At 45.9% G+C, this 16,828-nt stretch overlaps 1 protein-coding gene across 1 annotated transcript in view; it reads right to left on the minus strand.

The window, feature by feature from the left end:
• arhgef17 (Rho guanine nucleotide exchange factor (GEF) 17) overlaps positions 1-14,378 on the minus strand; it is a 64,865-nt gene extending 50,487 nt beyond the window's left edge. The window contains exons 1-2 of the mRNA XM_026191408.1: positions 14,100-14,378; positions 8,620-13,966 (exon numbers count right to left, since the gene is read on the minus strand). Coding sequence (XP_026047193.1) covers positions 8,620-13,860 — 5,241 coding nt within the window. The 5' untranslated portion in view covers positions 13,861-13,966; positions 14,100-14,378. The remainder of the gene's footprint in view (positions 1-8,619; positions 13,967-14,099) is intronic.
• Positions 14,379-16,828: the final 2,450 nt, after the last annotated feature.

Genomic DNA, 16,828 nt, shown 5'->3' on the forward strand with positions numbered 1-16,828 from the left:
CTAACAGGCAGATGGTGACCGGATCAGCTCTGATGCTGTAATAAAAGTGGCATTAATCTGATCACGAAAGGCTCAAACACACACGAACTATATTAAAAATGCTACAGCGATGCCATCCCCATGCTGCAGAGGATGATGGGACATCAGAGGGAACCACAGTGATGGAGTCCACCTCAAAGGGGGTGATTTCACTGATGAGGTAATACAATGACAGCAGCGCAGAGCTAAAGTTACAAGATACAAAGCCTGTGATTCAGCAGTGTACGATCCACACACACAAACAATGGAATCTAATTGTGGAATACCTTTAGTACTCTAATCTAAAGTTTTACTCAAAAACATGAAAGCTTTCTACCTGATTACATTCATTAATCGTCATAACTAAATCCACTCCAGCTTCAGGGAAAACATCAAAAACAAATGTCACTCTGCAGAAAAAACGAAATCAAAAACCACTCCACCTGCCTTTGAGGCGTCTTTGGCCGTAGCTGCTCCCTTTTCCCTTTTCCAATCATCTTCCTCCTCACCCTGCGCCTTAATCCGGGAACCAACCAGCCACTCGGGAACAGCGCTCCGACACTTCCAGCGTCTCCCTTTCCCATTTTCACGAGTGTTTCTTAACTGACAGCTAGAGCATGAGCCAAACCGGCGGACTGATGCCATAAGATAAGGACAGAAGCAGAGAAGGCAGGAATGGGAATGTCATGTTTCCCCAGGGTGGGACAATGGAAATGAACACCCAAGTCAGCCCACAGTTAGGCCGAGGCCAAGACGCTGTATACGACTGACTGTGTGTGCACGCCTGTGTCCAACCACGCTGCAAAATATGCCATGTTAGACATCGCACAGTCATACTATTGTGCGAGTGACAAGGCAAGACATACAGGAGGTCACTGGAAGTTTAGACACACACACACACACACACACACACACACTTAATAATATAACCACTCACAATGCAAGTTTCATGGTTTACTCTCCACTGAACTAAAAAACAGAGGATTTCAAAGTCATATGAAAAGCAAATTAGGCTCGTTATAAGACATACAGCCACATTAGAACAGCTTTTCATTCAGCTCTCATTAGGCACAACCAAAGGGAATATACATTTTTCCCACAGCAACCAGAATCCGATTGGTTCGCTAGGCCTGTGTGACTGAGGCCTTATTTTTAATGTCTTAGCTCTTGCTTTAATGTTCACCCTGTACTGTGGTGCCCAGACTGCTAAAGTTAAAGCAGACACAACTAAAGGACATAATCTTCGTTGTCACTAACTCATTTCTGTTGAACTACAATGGATTTTTTTCCCCCCAGGTATTCTTCACAGGACCTTTTTTAGCTTTGTTAGCCTCGGGCTGTTTCACTCAGGCACATGGAAGCTAGTACTGTAGTAAACCTCACATTAGGTGAATCATCAACAAGCTGAAAACCTGAATTTGCATCTTAGAGAGCTTCGAGGCCACATGGTCTGCAGATGTATGTGACTCAGACAGAAAACCACAGAGAAGACTAACTGATATGAGACATAGCTCATATGGTTATCTTAAAGCGTCTGACCCATTTTCTGAGTGATATAAGAACCGGGTCAAACTGGAATCTGGACATTTATGTCGAGACAAAAAGCACGTTTCAGTATGTCGAAATCTGCCCGTGCACACACAAAAAAGCTGAAATAGCAACTCTGTTAGAAAGTGCTGTTTCAGAAGAGGCTTTCCTTACATAAGCAAACTGCTCTGTAATTACACTGGGTGGATCCACACCAACCGAGAGAGGAGCGAGTTAGAAAGAGACAGTAAAGAGGAGAGCAAGTGGGAACAAAGAGAAAGAAAAGACAGCCACCGTTCACAAGTTTGAACTTTAATGGTGAAAAAGAAACAGACAGCCACCCTCCTTAAAAGGAAAAGTTGAAGATTTTCAAAGCATATTGCAACCGTCACCAACCGAGGGCAAAGACATCTGAACCGTTTTTCCCACAGATGTTTTTTCCCCACTGTGAGAACCCAGATGGAGCCTCATTTCTTTGCTGTGACACTACATGTCAGTGAGGTTTATGTATTTATTTATTTTTATTGCTCAAAAGCATCTTTTGAAAAGCTTCATTATTCACATGCTATCTAGTCCGTGGATGTTAACCTAGAATTAGTTACTGCAGTCCAAGCAAAGTATGGACTGTGTGTGCTGAGCTTATTTAATCCATTTTAAAACGAGAAAGATTGGCCAGTGACCAAATTTACAGGGTTTTTTTTCCTCTCTTCATCTTTTTACCAAATTTAATCAACGTCATGTTGGCAGTTTTTTGTGTAACAACGCCAACAAAAAGACAACTAATCACTAATCCAAGAGAAGACCAAATACAAAAGGAAATGGTATTTTGGACAGTTATCTACAGTCTTGCTGAGAAGGAGAAAAGAGTATTCTTTCCTGTGTCTCTCCTTTAGTCTGTGTTTTGTCCCCTATAGACTTTTCTCTCCTTTCCCTGGAGGTTTCTTCCTGTTAAAAGGGAGTTTTTCTTTTCCACTCTCAAAAAGTCCTTCTTCACAGGGGGTCGTTTGAATACTGTAGGTCTTTACCTTACAGTATAAAGTGTCTGCTGTTGTGATTTAGTGCCATATAAATACAACTGAATTGGAAATACAGGCTCAATTAGAAGCTACAGTAAACAGCACAGCTCTGTAACAAAAAGGCGACCAAATCGGCCTCAAAGCTTACTTTTAAAGCTCCAAGTTTAACAAATTCAATTCCAGTTTTTTCATATTAATGGCCACTTTGTTAGGTACACATTGCTAGTCCTGAGTTTTTCCCCTTTTGCCTTCAGAGCTGCATTAATTTAGCACAGCATGGATTCAACGAGGTGTTGGAATCATCCTGCAGATATTTTGGTTCGTACTGACGGGACAGCATCACACAGTTGCTGCAGATTTGTCAGCAGCGATGTGCATCTCCCACGAACATCCCAAAGGTGCTGTATTGGATTGATTTCTGTTGCCTGTGGAAGCCATTGTCATGTTCAAGAAATCCTATTGAGATGATGTGACCTTTGTGACACAGTGAGTTATCCTGCTGGAAGCAACCATTAGAAGATTGGTACACTGTGGTCATAAAGCTATGAACATGGCCAGCAACAATACCCAGGATGGATTCATGTTTTCTTGTTGTTTGCACCCCATCCTGGCTTGCATCAAAAGTTCAAGCTGCTGGTTGTGTAATAGTGAGGAGGATATTTTTAGACTCCTTATTATTAAATGAGCATAGTTTAAGCTCCTCAGCATACCTGAGTATTGTTGTTGGCCTTGTTTATTCCTTTATGACCAGAAAAAAATCAAGACTCGTAATACCAGACAACATTTTTTTAATCTTCTGTTGTCCAATTTTGGTGAGCCTTTGTGAACTGTAGCCTTAATTTCCCGTTCTTAGCTGACAGACGTGATCATCTGCTGCTGTAGCCCTTCTGCTTTGAGGTTGTGCAACAAGCCTATTTAGAGATGGTCTTCTGCAATACCAAACTTATAACAAGTGGTTATTGTTGACATCCTATCAGCTCAAAACAGTCTGGACATTCTCCTCTGACATCAATAAGGCATTTTCACCCAGGAAACTGCCACTCACTGGATATTTTCTCTTTTTTGGACCAGTCTCTGTAAACCCCAAAGATGGCTGTGCGGAAAAACCCCAGTAGATCAGCAGTTTCTGAAATAACCAAGCCTTCCCATTTTGCACCAGCAACCATGCCTCATTCTGATGCCCAGTTTGAACCTCAGCAGGTCAAACGGCACTAGGCTAGATTGTTCATTGCTTTTGAGTGTTTTTATTAAGCTGACCAGCTGCTGGCTCTATACTAATGCTATCATGCAAATGTGAAAGTAGTATCACGCCTAAATGTTTTCTACCCAAAGTATTACTGCAAAGAGATAATGTAATCTATATTGTTTTATATAGATGAACAAACTATACCCAGTGAGCTACTCTTGGTTATTGATTAAAATTACTGGTTAGATATTGGGGACATGTTCTCTGCGGTCTTGAGGCTTTAAGAAGGATCAAGCCCAACATTCCTTTTAATTACTGGTTATACTTGTGACACTTGATCTACCTACCAAGTAAAAACTACACAATAGACATGCCAGTATATTTCATTTATTAAATCAAAGCACACTTGCGTCAGTATCGTGGTTCCATAATTATCTTTTTAGGCTTAACCTCTAAGGATTTGTTTTCCAACTCCACCCACATAAAGTTAGAAGCTTCCCATGTGTCACTGATGCCACAGATATCAGTAGACAACCTTTTGATCTTTTGATTCATCCCACCGCTTCCCTCTCATCTCCAGAGTCTTTGGGTCATTTGGGCAGGACAAGCCATATCTGCACCCTTTCATCTCTCCGATACTTTTTTACCTCTCTCTCAGCAGCCAGCACTTTTTGGACCTCGCTAAACCTCTGCTGACCTTTGCATATCAAAAAACAAACCCCCTCGCACCCACACAATATCCCCTGTGTGGATATGGAGCTGACCTTTCCCTTTACTTTTAAGTGTGGTTTCAAAGAAAGCTGCACATTGGATAAGCTCCTTCTTCTCCATTGATCACAGTGTAAATGATTTTGATTGCACATTTTGTAGTTGATAAAAAAAAACACTTCATTATACACTCACCTGTTCAACTGCTTTTAAGAACAAATATTTAATCAGGCAATCAAGTAGCAACATCCAAGCATGCAGACACACTCAAAGAGACCTGCTGGAGTAACTTAAGAGACTTTAAATGTGGCATGGTTGTTGGTATGAGTATTTAAGAAACTGTTAATCTACATTTCCCTCAGAGTCATCTCTGGAGTTCACAGAGAAAGGAGAAAATATCCTGTGAGCAGCAGTTCTCTGAGTTAAATAGCTTGTTAATGCTGGAAGTCAGACGAAAATGACCAGACTACTTCGAGCTAATAGGAAATAAACAGTAAGTCAAACAACCACCAGTGATGCAGAAGAGCATCTTTGAATGCACAACACATCAAACCTAGAAACAGTTGGGCTACAGCGGCAGAAGACCACACCAGCTGCCACTCCTCTCACTTGTGACTATGCTTGATAACTAACAGTAGACAACAGCAGCAGGAGGCTTGGGTTACTCCAGTTTATCTGTGATTCAGTGCTGACTGAAAACATCTCTGATTTGTGATAACATGCGTCCTTTATTTGCAAGTTCATAATAATATTCCAGGTGTAAAAAGACAAAAAAAATGTGTTGTTTTTGTTTTTTTGGCTGTCTGAAGTAAAACCTATAAGTGGGAATAGCCCAAGAAAAAGATCCGTCAGAGGGAGAGTATTAGATTCCATGTGGGTGGCCTGATATAACAAAGTCGGTCATAAATCTGGAGTTATAAACACTGTGCTTTTAGACCTAATCCATGGAGAGCGGAGCACAAACCAATCTCTATGCCTCTTTCCTTCTCTCTTACTATATATCCTCGTTCGCTTCTCCCATTACCTCAAAAACCCACTTCCTCTATAAACTTGGCTGGCCTCATCAATAGGAGAAGAATGAACATCAGAGTTAAGAAATGTATTTCACGCCACAGTGAATCGCGGAACAAGGTCTGTCCACAGTGTGCAAGAAGTACACAGAAGCATGAACGATTTGGAGTTGGCATCCTTTTGAGTCCAGACTGTAATTTGTCTGATTACACGCACCAAACAGCATTTAATTACTGGCCAAAACTGACTTTGGGGCTTTAAATTGCTTAACGCATAATGACGAGTACCTACAACCCAAATGATCCTGCAGAAGCCTTCTAATAGCCGGCCCACATGACCAGTGTGCAGCTCTTTTGGGAAAGTTAAAGACGGTTACGTAACATGAAGCAAAGGGAAGATGGGCCACATTCCTGCTGCCTGTTAAAGTGAAAACTACTGCAGCTGTAGGAGAAACACACACACAGACACACACACACATCCAGGAGGACTTACAACGCATTTCTTGGAGGCAAAGACAATATTTATACCTCATCTGACCTATAAAGTGCTACTCTATACCAGAGAAATATGAATTTTACCCACACTGGGTAAGCTGTGGTTACTTTTTCCAAACATTTAATGAAGGACTTTACCAATGCATGATCAAACATGTTCAGTTTCAGCCATAAAATTAATATCTGTCAACATAATATTATAATGTTGGTCAAGATTCTCTCATAGCACTGCCTTACATGAAAATCTGGACATCTGCATAAATATCAATAAGATTTGTCCCCAGGCAGTTTCAGTGTGAGGATCCAAACGTTTGTCAAACATGTAAACTTTAGAGTTTAAAGGTTTCTGCTTTAGTGAAGAAAAAAAAAAAAAAGATAATGGTTATATTAAGATTTTACATTTTACTCACCTCTGGTTCAACAATAAACCAGCCTTTTCCTACCATCTGCTCCCATTACCTCTCATTCCTTCACTCCCCCCGCCTCCCTTCCTTCCCTCCATTTCCCTCCTCTCCCTGTTCTATTTTGATCCTGTAACTTTTTTTAAAACCAGAAAGTTTCCTTCCAACTCTCTCCTTTTTTTGCTCCCTGCCTTCCTCTCTCCGTCTCTCTCTACCTGACACTTGGCTCGCCTGCCTGCCGTGCACCAAGACAAAACGTTATGACCTCACTTCGGTGCAATGTTCCAGAGAGACACGGAGAGACAGAGCAGCGAAGGATGAAATAACAGGAGGTAGAAATATAGAAGAATTGGCATTAAAAAAAGATAAGTGGAGATGGGATGAGGGTATAAAGTAGAAATGCAGCCTGGAGAAAAGAAAACAGCTATGATTGGCAACATCTGGATGTGGACGGGAGAAGAAATGGGGACTGGAATGATGCAAAGGGGCACGGGAGGAGGAGGAGAGGAAAAACAACAGAAATTAATGGGAGATTTTGATGTCAGGAAACTGCACCATGGCTGAAATAAGCCATGTCTCCAGAAAAGGAAAGAAAAACGCTCCTTCTTCCTCCCGTTCTTCATCCCTCCCTCGCTTTAGGAACTTGCCTGCGATCCATTTTAGCTTGGCACTGTTGTTATTACATTCAGTCCAAATCTCTCTCACACACAGAGCACCAGTGCTGCAGGACCCTAAACACAGTCACCTGGCAAAAGTCTATGCTCTGAAGATTTGGAGCAAAAAAAGAGGCACTGACATAGTCCAGACGAACAACATGCATGGGCTCACACATACACAGGAGTATGACTAAAGAGGATAAAGAGAAAAACAGTTTTATACGCATGCGGGCGACACACAAATAAGAGCGCACCGGACACAATAACATGCACATAGCCAGTACTGCTGGAAGTCATCAAACCCTTCAGTTACTGCAACAACTTCCCTTTTCCCTAAACCCATTTCCTGCCCGATGAGGGTCACTCGCCAGCCACTGCTGCTGTCGCTAAGGACAATCGATTGCAAACAAATGAAGAGCAAACGTAACTGATGCAAATATTATTATCAGTGAAACCAAAAACAGCCCTGTGGACTGGATGCTGAAGCCGTGGAGCCGCACGCAAAGCTACATAATTGTTTGTTTTGAGCAAATAAAAACAACAAGGCTCAGATTCCTGAAAAACAGACGCAGCGACAAATCTCAAGTAACCACAACAGTCGCTATGATAAGCAGCTGATGATGTAAGAAAACTGAAGTCTCGGACGTTAGGCCTGCACCTTCCTGTCCTTCCAGGCCTCAGACTGCATGAGGTGTGCTCTAAGCAAGAGCAGCCATGTATGGCAATCAGTGACACACGCACACACACACACACACACACACGCACACACACACACACACACACAGCTACCTTTAAATTGTCTACTCAAATTGAGTAGAAAAGCTCCATATAAGTACCATTTTTCTTTAAAGCTTTCCTATGTTCCCTTCAGTTTCTCTTGACAGTTAGTAACCTTTATATTCCAATGATACAACAAGACAGACGGTCTCTCCCGGTGTTTAGACAGAAATAAGCAAATGTAACATTACATCAAACATCCACACGCATAAACCCAGTCTGTGTTTGGGAGAACTGTTTATTACATCCCCCTCTATGATTCTGGCACGGAGACAATCGAAACTGGATGAAACAAATAAACGAAAACAGACTCGGCGGGCTTCAGTCCATTCCTTAATGCCTTTTGTCTGCAATCCGTTTAATCAAACTAATAACATCCTCTGATGTTTGTTTAAACACAGCTCAGCCTATAATGGCTTCTGTATTGTAAGGTCTGCGTCCAAACATGCTCCGAAACTAGCTGTACGGGTCCCGAATGAAAGCGCTTCATAAAAGCAGAGATACACACAGGCACTGGGTGCAGCTGCACAACTGTGAGAGCAATCCATAGAAAATAAATGTTCAATATTCTACCAAACGTTTCTCACGCTACATCTGTGCTACCTCGAGTAACAGGGAAACAGTGAACCTCCAATTTTGAAACATAAAAACTGAAAGTGTGTGTCTGTGTGTAATACTGTGTGGTGTTCATGGCTTCTTTTTTGCAGCTAACAATGGCACATTTATATAATTGTTCAGGGAAGTAGGTGAGCATTTGAGGTTAGATTATCCAAACTCAAAAGATGTCAGGTAAAAAAAAAAATCCATGAATGAAAGGTAACTCACCACTTTAGGCTTGGCTCTCTGTGGCGTGGGCGCGGATGGAGCGTCCTCCTTCTTCTGTGGTCCGGCTTCTGCCACCCCAGTGGGGCTGGTCTCGCTGGGTCCCTCTGAAGCTGACACTGCGCAGTGTGCTGAAAGCCCTCCTGGGCCCTCGGGGTCCCTTTCAGAAGTGCTCAGATCAAGGATGTATTTCTGCGTCACATCCTCCAGCGAAGGGGCCTCATCTCCTGAAGGCCTGCTTCCGGGCGGGGGTTCTGTAGCGGATCGGACGGCAAAGTCTACCTCCTTGAGGGGCTGGAGTTGTGGAGGTGGGGAGATGGGGATGAAGGTGGTGGGCTCGCTGGTGTGGCGGGCATGCTTGGGTATGGTTTTGGGTTTGGACTGCAGTGGCAGTGGGGAAAGAGGAGATGCGAGCTTGGTTTGGTCGCTGCGGTCCTCGTGCACCTCTGAGCCCAGCTCCGCCGGCTCAAATGGATCCTCAGGAGGGGAGAACGTCAACCTGTTTGGACGTTTTCTGGTGGGCCGACGATTCATTCTGGGAGACAGAGCTCCGGCTAGTTTAAGGTCAAAGTTAAACTTCTGGACCTCGTCCTCTTCACCTTGGTCTATGACATCACCATCTTCATCATCGTGGTATTCGGAGGGAGGGGTGCTTTCCGACAGGGAGCGAGCCTTTGTGACTTTATTACTGTCATTCGGCTGCTGATGCAGATGCGCATGTTTAGGTTTAACTTCGGGTTCCCACAGTTCCTCTCTCTGCTCGCTCAGGATTGGCTCGCTGCTGGAAGGTGGAATCTGGCCCAGGTGCTCCAGCTCACTGATTGGCTGAGTGCTGCCAGTCTGACCTCTGCACTGAGGGTCATTTTGAGAAATAAAAGGGGCATCACTACGGCGACTGGGGTCACTGAATGACTTCTTCTTGGGGGCTTTGCCATTGCTGTGCTCATCTGCCATCAGTCTGTCCATCGCACCTGGCTCAGCCACAATGTTCCTGATCACCCCACTGTAATCCCGAATGGCGTCATCACGGAGCCCGCCATCACTGCAAACTGACAGGTCACTGGCCACGCTGCCTTTATATTCTGACAGCGTGCCCACAGAAGAAGCTTCTGGAGCACCTCCCCCTCCACCTTTGACAGACAAGGATCCTAACAGGTTGCTGTCCACAGAAGAAAAGTTGTTGTTCCCCTCTTCTGCCACAGAGCAGCGCCGCTGAGGCATGGGGTCACTGAGAGAGCGGTAGACTGTAGACTCGCCATTTCCCACAGCTGATCCTGTTGTTGACTCTGCATTGCTGCCATTACTGGAATCAGAGCCCGCGTTACCAGAGGGGGAGAATTTGCGCCTTCGACGGACAGCGTTCGGGGTTGCGGGGGTTTCAGATCCTCCCCCTCCTCCCGCAGTGGCTGCTGACCCCCCGGCACTGTTACCGTGGATCCCCTCACTGACGTTGGCAATACCAGCAGCAGTGTTCTGCTCTGTGACAAGGCTGTCGTTCTCAGCCACACGGGCAGGAAGAGCCACAGTGCGAGGCGCGCTCACCTCATTCAGACGATTTGCACAGCTCAAGCTGTTCTCTGTGATCTTTTCTCCCTCCTGCTTAAACCCGTCCCCCTCATGGAGCGCAGACTGCTTCCATACAGTGACCGGCTGCTCTAGCACATCCCATGCTATTCTTGACCCCAAATCGACCCCTTCCGAGGGGTCGCCGGGTCCCGTCTCAGGCTCCGTCACAATCCCTTCATCTGTTAAACTCGACTCAGGGCCCGAAAGTTCATCCACAGAGCGGTCGTAGAACACGCTTTCATCCGAATCACCCTTCAGCGTGACTCTCTCCAGCTCTCCACTCTGTCTCTTTGATTTCTCCCAGTACTCTGTGCCCCTGCTGTTTAGCTTCTCCATCTGCATACTTTGTTTATCTCTCTCACCCCTCTCCCTCACCTTGTTCTCACTCTCCCTCTTATGTTTATCCTTGTCTTTTGTGTTCTCAAACCTAGCCCCTTGATCTCTCCTTGCCTCATCCTTTATGCCCTCCCCAGCCTTCTCCATCTCCTCGATTGTTTTCTTAAACTTCAAACATTCAGCCCTAGAAATACTGTCACTTCCTCTTACAGCGACACAATCCTCGTCATCATCTTCCCTCGTGCTCATCTGGCAGATATCTCTAATGACCTGTCTGGCTTCCTGCACATACATGTCATGCACTGGCATCGCTTCATCATCATCAAAATCACCATCAAATCCATAATCCCTCATTCTGCGCCCTCTCCCAACCCTAAAATCTCCACCATCACTTTCTACTTCCCTGTCTGACACCACCACCCTCCCTCCACTGCTCTCTCCATCCGAATCAAGCCGCTGCTCAGAGGAGCTCCTCTTTGTGGGGCCGCTTGTCAAGTAACACCTGGTGGCAGGAGCAGGTTTGTCTGAATAAGTAAAGGATTTCGCACGCCGCAAAGTGGCTGTCAGGTCTTTGAGAGACGGGCGACGCCCTGAAGATAGCAGGGTCCCGCCGTGAGCCCCTGAACCAATCCTATACACTGATGATGACCCCTCCCCAACCCCTGATCTATCCCCTCCACTTGATTTATGCACCCTCAGACCCGGCAGGTCAGATTTGAGAAAGCTTAAGAGCGTCATAGTTTCTGAGGTGATATCAGGGTTGGATGTGGATATCTGGTGTTTCTCATTATCACTGACCCTACCTCCTGCTGTGACTTTCCTTAATCCCACGTTCTCACCACCTCTCTTCCCTGAAGATAACCCACTTTCTCTGGCAAGTGCACTAGGCAACGGTGTTACAGCTGGCACAATCTTGGGGCGCACACACACAGGGGCACGGGAGAAGTTGTCCCCATGGCCGAAGCTCGGGGAGCGGTACATGGTAAAATTCCCATGGTAAGTTTTACTCAACACGGAAGACGCCGCCGCTCTACTAGTGCTACCTTCTGCTCCCCTCGTATTAAACAACACATTAGCTGCACGGTTGGCACAGCCAGCCAAGTCCTCCTCTTTCAGTGTCTCGGTGCTTGAGTACCGGCTGCTGCAACGTGACTCGCCGGGGCTGGACAGAAATGGGGGTATGCTGACCTTTGACACTCGCGACACACCCGGGAGCGTCACTGAGGTCACAGGTGAGGTGATGCGCTCCCACTGCTGCACCCTGGCTCTGTGACTGCTGGGTTCTCGTGCCGAGTGGCTCCGGGTTACCGCCCCGCCAAATTCCCCTCCAGTGTTTTGCTGGTGCTGCCTCTCTAGGTGCTCCATCATCACGGCCGCATCACTGTCACTGTCTTCTGATTCGCCATCATGATCGTCGTAGTCATCACGGCCTGTTATTAGAGCAGCCCCGCTGACTTTCTTCTTCTTCCTCAGCGAGCGCCGGCGGACTGCCTCTCGGCAGTGGGGGCCTAAGGTACCAGGACTGTCCTCCTCGCTGCCTGAAGACCTGCCAATGGCCTTTGTGCCCCACCAGCCATTTTTACTGTGGGATAAATAGCTGCCTGCTCGCTCTGTCTCACCCCTCTCTCCTGCCCGGTAGGAGACAGACAGAGAGGGCTTATAAGAAGCACTCCAACTGCCTCCTCTTTTTCTCCTGGTCTGCTCCTCCTCTTCGTCTCCAGAGCTAAACCTCCAGCGGGAGCTGAGGGGAGAAGCAACTTTCGCTGGGTGTGTTAACTCAGTGGAGGGAGCTACAGTGGAGGAGGAGGAGAAGGAGGAGGCGGTAATGGCTTTATCTGGAGCTGGAGCAGATGAGAGAGAGGAGGCGGAGGGGGCTGGAGCTCTAGAGGAGCTATGTAAGGAATGTAAACTATCCCTGGGCAGCCCGACCCCCTGTCTATCCCTTCTCTCCCTCGCTGTCGGCTGGTGAAGAGAGGAGGAGGAGCAGGAGGTGGTGTCCGAGCTCTCCGATCGACTCCGAGACGAAGCGGGACAGGGTTGAAGGTCAGGGTTAGGGTCAGATGTCAAACCTGTCGATCTGGGGGCCTGAGCCGCCGCCTCAGCGCTGGGACTATGAGACCTGTATGGAGATGATTTAACCCCGTGGTAGCGACCACAACTGCTACCACAAGTGTTTCTGCCAGACACTCTGTTACTCTGACTGCGCGCCTCTACGTCTGCCTCCTCATCATTTGAGTGCCGAGAGCGGTCGGCTTTGGAGTAAAAGCACAAACCATACGTTAAAGTCTCTTTAGCAGCACCGCTCTCTCTGCTCTGTACTCCAGCTAGGCACTTGTCATGAAAGGGCAGGTCACAACCTTCATTAGCTGAGCTGCAGGGACACAGTCTGTGTCTCTCAGAGCTGCAGGTGAGCTCCTGCAGGTGGCCTCGGCCAACTGCCTTTAAATCCTCACAAGCTTCAACAGTCTTGCCCTGCTGCAAAGGCTTGCTTTGCCTCTCATCAAACAGCTGCCTAATTTTAGTAACACTGGGCCACTTGTCAGAGTGCAGGGGGTGAAAGTCAGTGTAGTGTGTGGCGTGATAACTTCTGTGGGCTTTGCAGGGTGGAGGAACCCCTCTACTGCTAACATCCTCCTCTTCATCTGGAGTCAAAGTCTTTGTGAGCTCAGAAGGAGGTGCATTAATCTGGGAATAGTCTCTCTTACCCGACTTGCCGCCGCTGTCGCTTGATAAACTTCTAAAAATCCGCTTGTCGCTTTTCCTGTCCGAGTCTGAGCCTGACACAGAGTCGGTGCCCGAGTGAAACTTAAGCGCCTCTGCTGTTGCGCTGTCACTGTCCTGGAAATATCCACCACCGACACCGCCGCTGTCCTCGTGAAAAGTTTTCCCAGGTGGAACCCTGTCACTCCTGGAGCCTCGGGCCCGGGGAAAAGTGCTGCTCCCCCGCGTGTCCGCTGCACAGTCTCCCGGCGAGGCTGTGTGCGTCCTGGCGGAGCCGCTGCTGTTACTCCTCCTGCTGTTGCTGAACTTCTCAGTCAGCTCGCGGATGGATGGAGAAATGAAGGAGAGAAGAGAGGGAGAGCCTCTCTTTGGCTCTGCGGTTAGGAGGCTGGCGGTGGTGGCAGAGATTTTGGAAACTTTTCTTGACACACTGACATTACGCGTCGTCGTCGTCAAGGGCTGCTCTGCTTTGCTGGGCTCCGGGGGAAGGGCGACGCCAACTGCCTCCAAATCCCCTGATTTGTGTGGCTGCTCTTCCCTCCTGTTGGCGACCCAGGGCCCCAGCTTTCTGAAAGAGACGCTGCGATACACAGCCGCATTCTTCTCCTCGCTTTCTGCCATTGTTCATGTCTTTTGTTACGGCTCTCACACACGCATTGGAAACTCCACGGGTAGCTGTTACACATCCAAGCACCTTTTCTTAGTTGTGGTCCATCTGCAGTTTAACCTAACAGCAAGAAAAAGGGGGGAAATGAGTGCTGGCAAAGCTTCATATTGCTCTGTAACAAGGTTAGTTAAGTGATAAATAAAGTGTTCAGTGAGTAAAGTAGCTGAGTGTTGCCCTCTTATCAAAAACTTACATGTTGTCGACTCCCGAAACCGTATCCGTGCCAAGTGGGAAAGCGATACAAGTTTTTTTTCTTCTTCTTCTTTGGCCCCAAATCTTCACAAACACAACTTCTCCATTGTTTTCCTCTCACTGTTTCTAAACGTGTGCCCATCGCCAGGCACGGGCCCTGCGCATCATTCCCTAATAATTCCCAAACTGTTTATGGACTCCCTGTTTTGGCATGATTTGCTTTTCCGTGACTTATGTTGTTTTTTGCATGTAAATGCCTGAGATAGAGGCAGAGAGGGGGGTGGCTGGGCGGGACCAGGGGTATAGGGGCAGTCATAGCCCCCCTCGGGGATTGAGAGGAAAAGCTTTTTTTCCCCCCTTTTTGATAGGAGAGGGGATATACTGTGGACTAACAAGATGTAATTATAGCTCTTTCCCTTGCGAAAAAAACCCCAACACACACACACACAATTCTAAGTGTTTTAGACACTCCAAAATATTTATTATTCAATACCTACAATTTGGACTTGCAACATCTTTATGAAACCTAAAGGATGTCAATGAAAACATAGGTGCTGATTTCCGAGATACATTCAAGGTGTTACGTTTAAAAATCAGCCTTCAGGGGTAAAAAAAAAATTCACAAAGGAAGCCAAAGAGTTTGAGTTACTGCACAGCTCCAGCAAACTTTGGTGTGATGGTGTTTGTGAATTACTGTGTCAGCATTCAGGGGGAGCTGGTGGTGTTGGTGTGGTGGTGGCAGGGAGGATAAAAGTTTTCACTCGTGCACAATAACCCCTCTGTGGTGCTTCCCATGTGGCTGTCTGGTTAACAGGTCCTTTTGTTCCAACGGGGGAATTCTGTTTCACAGGCTGTGAGAAAAGTACACGCTGGCTGCAGCGCCCCCTAAAGGCCCACTCGTAACACGTCAGGTCAAAGGTGGAGGTTGATGGAAGAACCCAAACGAGCCCGGTGAGGTCAGCCCATCTATCTGTGATGGCATGATGCATTTAAATTGAGGTCATTTAAATTTAAATGACCTTGCAGGGTCCGAATGTGATTTGGATTGAAAGGATTTTTGGAGTTTGTTTGATTGTTTTTGTGTTTGTTAATGTGTTTTTTTTTAAATCCCAGCAAGAAACATTTTCAGGAAATCCCCATCTGCCTTAGTAATTCACTCCTAACCAACCAATTATTTTCTTTAAACACAAACAAATAGGAAGAAGCAGTACTGATACAGGAATTGAAACATTTCTTAATAATTCAGACTAATTCTCTATTAGCTCAAAATCTTTAAGAAAGTTTGTTTGCTTTTTGTTTTTGTTTTTTTAAAGGTTCTCCAAACTTTTGCAAACTTGTTAGTTTTTAAAAAAAAAAATTAATTGTATTTCAAAATACACAATATTCTTTTCTGGTGGAGCACCAGTGTGTGTTGAGTTTTTGTTCTGTAAGTTTGTTTGTTTGTTTTTTCACCAAAACCACAGCATTTACATTTTTATTCTAGCTTGTAAAAAGCTTGTAAAAGTATGAGGTTCACTAATATTTATTTTTATGTCCTTTTGGATACAAACAGCATTGATCTGGTTCAGATACTCTTCTCACATTTTTTCCATCTCTCTACACTGCTGAACACCGAATCAGAGTTCCTTTAACTTGGAAACTGAAGAGGAAACTGCAGCGGGTGGTGAGGGCAGCAGATCGGGCAATTGGCACTTCACTAAACCCCCCTCAGAGACATCTATACTGGCAGACTTCAGCAGAAAGCCAGCATCATCATCAAACACCCCTTGCACCCTGGACACTCACTCTAGGTGCAGTGACTCCCAAGCTAGGCGAGTGGCTCCAGCAGAGCCCGGGAACAACATCGGAGATCTCTGTCCAGAAGAGCGCAGTCCTGGGAACAGCTAAGATACTGCGCAGGACCCTCAAGCTCCCAGGCCTCTGGTAGAGGACCCGAGCTTGAAGGATTAACCGCCCACAGGGGCGAGTGGGGAATTTATTTATTTCTTTTTATATGTAAGCATGTATGTGGAAATATGTGTGTATGTACGTACGCATGCATAGATGCATGTATATATACATATATGTATGGGTGTATCTGTATGTATGCAGGTGTATGAATAATTTGTACATATCTTTCTTGTGTAAATGTAAATCTGTCTGTGTTATTATGTAAATACTTACTTACGCTATTGTGTATTTCACACGGAGAGATGCCAAACTGCCTTTCATTGTTCTTGTAACAGTGACAATAAAGAGCTATTCTATTCTAATCTATTCTATACGGCTAATACTGGGCCAGATCCCCTTTTTGTCTTCAAAACTCTTTGTGCTAACCATTAGCGGCTAATGGACTGCAATCTGGTGACTGCGGAGACCGTTCAAGTACAGTGAACTCACTGTTGTGTTCAAGAAAACAGAGATGATTTTCACCTAGAGACCTGCTGCTCACTGGATATTTCCCTTTTTTCAGTTCATCTCCTATAAACCCCAAAGATGTTTGTGCAGGAAAAATCCCAGCAGATCTTTAGTTCCTGAAATACACTTAAATCACCTTTTTTGCCCCATTCTGATGCTTCGTTTGAACTTCAACAATCTACATATGTAAATACACTGCGTTGCTGTATTGTGATCGGCTGATAACGCACTGGTGTTACCTAAAGGTTGAACAGTAGCGTGTAAGCAGATCACAAACTCTTAGATGATGTCTTTTCAGTCATTTGTCACATTATTTAAACAGCTGTCATCATA

This window comes from Astatotilapia calliptera, chromosome 14, assembly GCF_900246225.1.
Source record: "Astatotilapia calliptera chromosome 14, fAstCal1.2, whole genome shotgun sequence".
NCBI classification, from domain to species: Eukaryota; Metazoa; Chordata; class Actinopteri; order Cichliformes; family Cichlidae; genus Astatotilapia; species Astatotilapia calliptera.